Source organism: Melozone crissalis, unplaced genomic scaffold (assembly GCF_028551555.1).
Source record: "Melozone crissalis strain CALT ecotype California unplaced genomic scaffold, PUWL_Pcris_2 ptg000006l_1, whole genome shotgun sequence".
NCBI classification, from domain to species: Eukaryota; Metazoa; Chordata; class Aves; order Passeriformes; family Passerellidae; genus Melozone; species Melozone crissalis.
The window spans coordinates 11,903,614-11,912,233 of NW_026535784.1; the positions used below are offsets into that span (position 1 = coordinate 11,903,614).

At 42.3% G+C, this 8,620-nt stretch overlaps 1 protein-coding gene across 1 annotated transcript; it reads left to right on the top strand.

Annotated features, from left to right (window-relative positions):
• The first annotated feature begins 3,531 nt into the window (after positions 1 to 3,531).
• S100P (S100 calcium binding protein P) lies at positions 3,532 to 8,065 on the top strand. Its single transcript, XM_054296016.1, has 2 exons — positions 3,532 to 3,669; positions 7,916 to 8,065. The coding sequence occupies exons 1-2, from the start codon at positions 3,532 to 3,534 to the stop codon at positions 8,063 to 8,065; spliced, it is 288 nt and encodes a 95-aa protein (XP_054151991.1).
• The last annotated feature ends 555 nt before the right edge of the window (positions 8,066 to 8,620 follow it).

Consider the following 8,620-nt stretch of genomic DNA (forward strand, 5'->3'; position numbering starts at 1 on the left):
TAAGCAATGTAGTAATTGCATCATCTGCTCACAAGACATAAATAAATTCATTGTGTATTGTGGAAATTAAATGATCTTTAAAAATTTAACCAGACTTACAGAAAATTTTGAGAAGCAGTGCAAAGTAAATGAAGTGTGTTTATGCTTGAAGTTCAACAGACTGTCCAGGACACTGGAAAATTCAGGGAGTTTGATAATTTTATCTCAATGTGGAAAATGAAATGTTTGTTTGTTGTTCAAATGTTACTCTCTAGCTAAGAGGAAAATAAATTTCTTTTCATATTGCTGCCAAGAAACCAGAAAAATAACAAGTTCATAATTTCAGGTTATATTTTCTTCCTCCCATGCTTCTTCCACCCAGATACACCCAGATTTATGGAAATTGTCAAAAAGTCCTTCTCATGTAGCTTCCTGCACCTTTAGGAATAAGATAAGGTGTAAGGGATGAAAAGCTCTAGTAGAAGTTTACCATTTCAACTGTCCCATTTCAAGTGTTTATCTGGCTGTGACACAAATGGACCTTTACAGTACAACTGAAAAATGTATTTCTTCAGACAAAATAGACATTGCTGCAAAGAGCATGGAACAAAATTTATTGTCCAAGAGCATATCAGCACAGGGTCACACAAACCTCATATAAGCCTGAATATCTGACCAAATGCCATAAAATTGGGGTACGCCTGAATGGATTTTGAAAATTATGAATGTCCACATTTGTATCACATATATAATTTAAAATTTTGGTCCAAGTTAGGAACAGCAAGACCTAATTCTGTATAAACACTCAGAAAATGCTCATCCAAACTGTTGCCTATACCATTCTTCAATGAAAGAAACGTGAAAGAAACAAATAACGAGTATTATTTATATTATAATTATAATACAAAATTTAAACAAGCCCACAGAAATGGCTTCTCTCACTGGGGAGATGGACAGATGGATTAGCATCAAAATACTGCCAGCTCTCCTATGTGGGCTTTCTATTTGTACTCTGTTTTGGTTTTGCAAACGGCTGTAATAGCCTGAGCTGTGTGCACAAAGCTGCAATTCTTAATGACAAACAAATCATAAGGAAATATTTAAACAATACAGAAAGTGTGAATTGAAAACTCTGAGCAGTACTGGTGTGTGTGCACGTGCATGAATTCAGATAAAATGCACATCAGAAATAAACAAACCCAACCAGACGGCACTACCATGGTGACCTTTCCGTTAGTAGAAATTCAAGCTCTGTGGTTTATTCTGTGTTTTAGCACTTTTGCAGCCATATCATCAAAAACTGTGAGTCACCCATGTTTGCAGGGGAAAATGTGTGAGAACACCTTCTTGCCACGTTACGTGGGAGAGTTGTGGACATACTGACACATCCTGTTGACTGAAGCTGATCTCCCTCTCTGCCCTTTTGGGAACTCTTTCTTCCTTCTGTGCGGCTAACACTGATGTTCATGATTCAAAGTCATAAAAATGCATAACATACACATTTTCATTTTATTTTTTTTTTCCTTTAGATGCAGGAATTTATTTTTCTTTACTGGGCATGTTTAATATTCATGTTGCAGACACGTGTCAGAAAAGGACAAAGAAAAGTTCCTGGCACTTGACACACCAGAGAGAGCCACTGTGTGGGTGTGTGCAAAGACCAGATCATGTTCATAGCTGACCACGGCCACTTGTTTCCTTTATTCTTGTTTCTTCTTCTGAAGAAACCCCACAGATTTCAACATGCACTTTAATGGAAAAATTTGAAGCTTCACTTAAAACCCTTATCCCTGTAATGCAAATCAGTTGCAACTGTGTCATAAGGTTGAAGTCAGGAACAAATAATTCTCATTAACTGTTTGGATAAAGTATACAGTCTGAGGTGCTGCTGTGATTTTTGGGAAATGCAAAATCACTTGTTGGAAAATGTAAGATGGAAAATCACAGAGATAGTCTTTCAGAACAGTTCTAGATTTCTACATATACAGGATGTGTAGTCTTGCTCTGAGATACTGCTGATGTTAGAGGAGAGACTTTGCCTGGGGAACAGGTGGCTATAGACATTTGAGAGAAAGGAGTTTAATTTTTAAAGTTTTGCTGAATTGAAAACCAATTTTTGCTAACTCATCTCTAGCATATTTTGAGTGGAAAGTTATCTGCAAGCATCTTCAAGGATATCCAAAGACATCCAAACTCAGGTTTAGTTTTGGGAATCCACAATCAGGGTCTTCTACAGAGAACACTCCACTCTGACGTCCATCAACATTATTCATGCACAATGAATAGTGAATGAATAGTGAATGGCCTAGTTCTGATGGATTCCCCCAAATAATTTGCTCAGAGCGTGTCCATTCTGTAAACTCCACCTGTCACTCACCTCAAATGAGCTCCTCCAGGTCTGGTGTAGGTACTGGGAGTTCACAGAGACCAAGTTACCCTGTGCTTGGCCAGAAAGCCGAACTTGTTCAAAACTCGGCATGGCTGGAGCTGATGAACTTCCACCAGCTGTACTCCCCTGTCCAGGAGCCTCCCAGCTCTCAGCACAGACCCTCAAGCAGCTCTGCTCTGGGTAGCTGAGAGCCCAGCCAGTTTGGTGTTTAATGATGGAGGACCTCAGTTTACAGGCAAGCCACAAAGTCAATCAAAGGCCACAGAGGGACACAGGACTTGAGAGTGACTTTTTGTTTTCAGTAAAAGTCATTTTATTGCAAAATTTGCACTGCATAAAGTAAATAGCAAGTTATTTTACTGCTGATGAAGATGGATTTTGATACTGGCTGTTTGCTCAAGTAGCAGATTTATTGCTTCAGATATCTCTGCCTGAGCAAGTGTTTTGTGGAGCAGCTCTGCAAGGCTCCCTTTGCTGGCCCTGGGCAGATGCAGGGCTCCTTTTGCTGCCTGTGGAGAGATGCTGGTCCATAAGACCTGTTTGAGATATCTGCTATGGCCTGAGCACAAGCCCAGGAGGACTGTGGAAGCTGTCTGCATGGCAGATCTCCGCTTTTCATCCAGAGAATCCCACCCCAAGTGTGTGCTGGTGATTTCTGTAGTTTGTAACAAGGTCCTGAGTGCGGCAGGAGGGCAGTCCAAGCCTGCAGCCCCTCACAGTCCCTAACTGGTGGTGAGGGAGAGGTGAGATGCTCAACTTCCTCCTGAAGAGGAAGCTGATACTGCACCAAAACTGGGCTGCCAACCCTCTGCTCCCAAGGGATATCTGAAGGAACAAATCTTGAGCAAACAGCCAATAACAAAATCTGATTTTTGTGTGTTAGTCACACTGTGTACCTTGAAGGAGAGGCTGATTTCTACTGGTGAGCAACTGGTTGTACCAATCACACCAGGACAATAAACCTTGAGTTTTGCAAAGGTGTTGGCATGAAGGTGTGTACTCCAGATAGAGGTGTTTGCTAATGGATGGCTGTCCCCTGGGTGTGCAGCCACTGATTGGAGGGCACAGATGCATAAAGAAGCCCAGAAGCAGAGCAGGCTCCATCCTCCAAGAGAGCCCTGGGGCTGTGCCTGCTCAGGAGAAAGCCAGGCTCCAGAAGCAACATGTCTCAGCTGGAAACTGCAATGGGAATGATCATTGCTGTCTTCGACCAGTATGCAAGGTCTGATGGCAACAGGCAAACCCTCAGCAAAGCAGAACTAAAGACTCTGCTGGAAAAGGAGCTCCCAAATTTCCTCACGGTAAGAGAACAGCGCGGCACCGTTTCTGTGTAGCAGGTGCAAGAGCAGCCTGCAGAAACTGTTTTTAGTACATTTTTAGGAACATTATATACAAGAATATGCAATGGTTTGTAGGAAAATATGAAATTTAAAAAAGGTTTTGCACAAATGTGTAAAACTGGTTTAATATGCAAGGCAATTCTCTGTTTGCTAAATTCATCACTTGAGATATCAGGAGAATGGATTTGAAATAGATTTTTCAACTTCAGAATTCATTTACTTCTGTTTATCCCTGGATTTATCATCTCACTTCATGTCACAACTTCTATGAAGGTAGTTGTGCTGTCAGCAATTGAGGATCTTGATTGCAGATGGAGAATCTCTCTAAATATTTATACATTTACCTTCTCTAGGTATTTATACTGCATACTCAGTATGCTCATCAAAATGATGCATAAACCAGAACAACAGATGAACTCAGAGCAAACTGTTTGGCATTTGTCTTTAACAGCAAAAAAAAGACCTGGATATATATTGTACAACATAGATTTGTATGTAATCATAAAGTGCATTTCAGTAGGTATTCAAAGTGCTTAATATGCTCTAGTAAAAGCTTTAGCTGCCAGGGAGACAATTTCAATTGGTTTTTTAAAATTTGTTTCCCTTCACTAAAAATCCAGAAAACACTTTTAAAAACATTGTTTTTTCCACATTGGAGTAATATTTGTACTGTCTAGTTACTGTTCTAAATGTCACTGTTTTGTTGCTATTCTAAATGGCAAAAGTCTATAACCAAATGCTCCTTGTGTGGCTCTCAGTTTTTATATCCAGCTCTGTTCAGTTTTATAACAACTATTTCAGGGCACTGCAGCCAGGGCAGTTGATACAATTCAGTATCTTCCCATGCAAACTTTATGAATTCACCACATGAAATCCACACCTGCTCACAATTATGTCTCACAAATTAAAGAGATGCAATATTCAGAATGAGGACCTGGGTGGCTCAAGGGGGATAAATCCCAATGTTTCTGAGAAATGTCTGTAAGCCAGATGAGTGCTCGTGACCCAGCAGCATCACAGAAGGGTCCTGCTCCTGAGCATGGAGCTGTGTGGTACCCACAGCACTTCCATGTAAAGAGAAACTAAACCAACAACAAAACCATAATTCTGTGACAGCATGGAAATCCCCCAGACAGCTGGCATTTGGTCTAAATAAGACTGGAGAGCCACTGCAGTAAGCAGCTACCAAATGGGATGGTGCTCCCAGGTCTGTCCTGACTGTGGTCTGGTGGCCTGGCACCACCTCTTCCCCACAGCTGCTCTTACTGGCTATTTCCTACAACTGGTGGGAAAACTGGAATTTTCCAGGAAGAAAATTAGCTAATGGTCCTCTTATATTACAGTCCCCATCTCCCTTTCCTGCTTTATCTCTTCTCGGAAAAACAAAAACAAAAACAAAAAATCCAATCCTCCCACGTTTTCCTGCCAATATTTTGAACAAATTTAAACCAATAATATTCCTTGTTCCTGTCTTGCCAAACTGATAACTACAAGACAAAAACCTCAGAATATAAGTCTGACTTCAGAAAAAAAGTTCTACCTGAATTTCCCTGCCATTTATATATGTATTTTTTCATTTTCTAGAAAATCTAGGGAACAGTGTTTTCTAATTTCTTGTGTTTACTTTTGGCCTTAGACTTGGTTATAGCTGGCACAGATCACAGCTTCCTGGAAAGGTATTGAATCCATCAGGCATAAATATCACAGGACTGAAGGACTGGACTCAGTTATAAAGAATTTCCAAAAAACAATTTCCATTTTTGCATCTCAGAAGTAATTCAGATGCTACAACTTGTTCATATAGTTCACTAAATGATTTGAAATATTGATTTATAAGATTAAAATAATTTCATTTACGAATAGAAAATTAATTAAACCTTCCAGATGCATTCATCTGTCAAATCGGAGGAAATTGTTTAATTTGTAGTGATTTTAAAAGGTCTGCACTTAAAGTGAAACATTAAATTACAGGATGAAAATTTTTGTTAATTAGAATATGATCAAAAAATGCCTTCAGATTTAAATTTAGATAGTAATAGTTTTAAATTGGTGGAAATTTTTCAGAAGTTGATATAATTTCCTTCTAGTATTGTCAGGGATTTTTTAATCGTCTGCGAAAGCCCCGCGATTGTTTCCTAGATTTAACAGGTCTGTGCTGCCATCTCCTGCTTAACGTTGCAATTGCAGCTTCGAAAATCCCTGTAGATTACGGGCGCCGAAAAGCCCTCCTGTAAACTTCTTTACTTTCTAATATATTTTGATAATGAAAAAAAAAACAAAAAAAAAAAAACAAAAAAACCAAAAAAAACCCCCAAACATACAAACACTTGTAAATTTGATTATGCATTTCTTAACGTCAGCCCTGAGATGCAGTGGTTCCCAGAGTCACAGAAGCACTGAATGTGCTGCTCACAAAGATCATTGAGTCAAAGCTCTGGCCCTGCACAGGACACCCCAGGTGTCACACTCTGTGCCTGAGAGCATTGTTCAAACTCTTCCTGAGCTCTGTCAGGTTCGTGCTGTGACCCCTTCCCTGGGGAGCTGTTCCAGGGCCCAACCCTCTGAATGATGAACCTTTTTCTGATACCCAACCTAAACCTCCCTTGATACAACTTCAGGCCATTCCCCGGGGTCCTGTCACTGTCACCACAGAGCAGAGATCCATGTCTGCCCTTCCTCTTCCCCTCATGAGGAAGCTGTAACTGCAGTAAGGTCTCCCCTCAGTCTCCACTTCCCCAGGCTGCCCTCAGCCACTCCTCACACAGCTTCCCCTCAAGCCCCTTCACCATCTCCACTGCCCTCCTTTGCACACTGTCTAACAGTCATTGATGTTTCTTATATTGTGGTGCCCAAAATTGTCCTCAGCACTCAAGGTGAGGCCCCCCCAGTGCAGGGCAGAGCAGAGCAGGACAATCCCTCCCTGGCCTGGCTGACAATGCTGTGCCTGATGTCCCCAGGATAGGGCTGGCCCTCCTGGCTGATTCACATTCAACTTGCCACTGACCAGGACTCCCAGGTCCTTTCCTGGCACTGCTCTCCAGCATCTCATTCCCCAGTGTGTCCATACATCCAGGGTTGTCCTGTCCCAGGTACAGAATTCAGAACTCTTCTTGTTCCCTTCATATGGTTGGTGATTGCCCAGCCCTCTCATTTGTTGAGGTGTCTCCACAGGGCCTCTCTGCCTTTGAGGGAGTCAGCAGCTCTTCCCAGTTTTGTATCATCTGCAAACTTGCTCTGTATCCCTTCCCCAACTCATTTATGAAGATGTTGAAGAGCACGGGGACAAGGATGGAGCCCTGTGGAACCCCAGCAGTGACAGGTCCCCAGTCTGATATCCCCCCATCATGCCCCACCCATGAGCCATGAGTTCCTCAGCCATCCCATAATGTATTTATCCAGCTGTGTGCTGGACATTTTGTCCAAAAGGATCTTGTGAGAGGCAATATTGAAAGCTTTACTGAAATCCAAAAAGAAGACATCAACTGACTTCCCTTGATCAACTAAGGGGGTTACTTTATCATAAAAGGGAATCAGGTTTGCTAAGCAGGGCTTTCCTCTCATGAAGCCCTGCTGGCTGTGACTGATGATGTTCAGTCATTCCATCAGAACAATGGCAACTTAGAAGGATAATGGCAACTTAGAAAAAGATTTGCTGTGGTAACTCAAGCTCAGAATCCCACATGCTTCAGGAGGCACCTTCCCAGCCACCAGCTCCTGTGAGCAGCTTCTGCTGGGCCATAAGGCCAGTGGCAGCGCTCGGAGCACTTTCGAGGCTGTTTGCATATTTTCTGGGGTGGAAGTATTCAATGAAGCTTAAATTTTACATTTGCCCCAAGAAAGCATCTTTTTGCAAAACTGCAAACTGCCTGTGCTCCAGCTGAGCCCTTCCAGGGGAATGGATGGGGAACTCATAGCATTTAATTCACCTGGGTGCTGTCCTCAGGGCTTTGTGCTACACAGTTTTAATGGTGATAAATGTTGCTTTAAATGTAGCAACCATGCCTCTCTGGGACAGTGCCCGACTGCAGCTCTCAGGTGTAATAAACCCAGAGGCACATGGTTTTAGCACTCCCTGTTGCTGTGCAGACAGTGGGAGCACATGGCACCTTTCCAAGTGCCCAGAGCCCAACCAAGGACCTGGTCTGGAGAAGTTGCTGCATTGGGTTTGTGCACCCTCTCACCTCAACCTGCTCTTCTTCTTTTGCAGACTGGGAAGGACAGGAATGCTATTGATAAAGTCTTCAAGAACCTGGATGAAAATGGAGATTCCCAAGTGGACTTCAAAGAATTTGTCATCTTTGTGGCAGCTCTGACTGGCTGCTGTCACAAATATTTTGAGCAGAATGCAGCCAAATAGCTGTCAAACTACTCACAAAAGCTGTCTTCGCATGTGCTCCATATGCCAGTGATATGGATCCCTTCACTCCTTCCATGTACTGCTGTGAAGTTTGCAAGCATGTTGGACTGTAAAAATAAACCCTACTGAGCTTATTCCCTATCCTGAATGCTAATTTCTTCTCATTTGTGGAACAGCCTGGGTTTAATGACTCCCACTAACTCACACTGAGTAGTTTCTCTCTTTCTCTGGTTTTAAAATTCTTTTCTTAGCCAAAAAGTTCAATGCTCATACCAATGCAGAAGCTGCACAAGAAGAAGGGCTGCTGGAGCCATGAATCAGCTGGAGGCTGTTTTATACACCAGCATCTCTGGGAGGCATCCCAAATCCACACATGTGCCAGCACAGCTGTACAGGACAGGCTCACTGGCACTGCCTTTGAGCCTGTTTGGTACCCTCAGCTGTGTGGTTGTTGTAGGGCTGCCTTGTAGGTTCTTTCTTGGTTAAAACAACAAAACCACCCAAAATACCTTTTCTGGGTTCTTTTCAGCATGGAGGATTCTGTGCAGTTTTGTG

What these genes read in the sequence shown, in the direction of transcription:
- S100P (XM_054296016.1), top strand. Translation starts at nt 3,532, where the DNA reads ATGTCTCAGCTGGAAACTGCAATGGGAATGATCATTGCTGTCTTCGAC. An exon ending in AGCTCCCAAATTTCCTCACG is followed by an intron (nt 3,670 to 7,915) that starts GTAAGAGAACAG and finishes CTTCTTTTGCAG; the next exon opens with ACTGGGAAGGACAGGAATGC.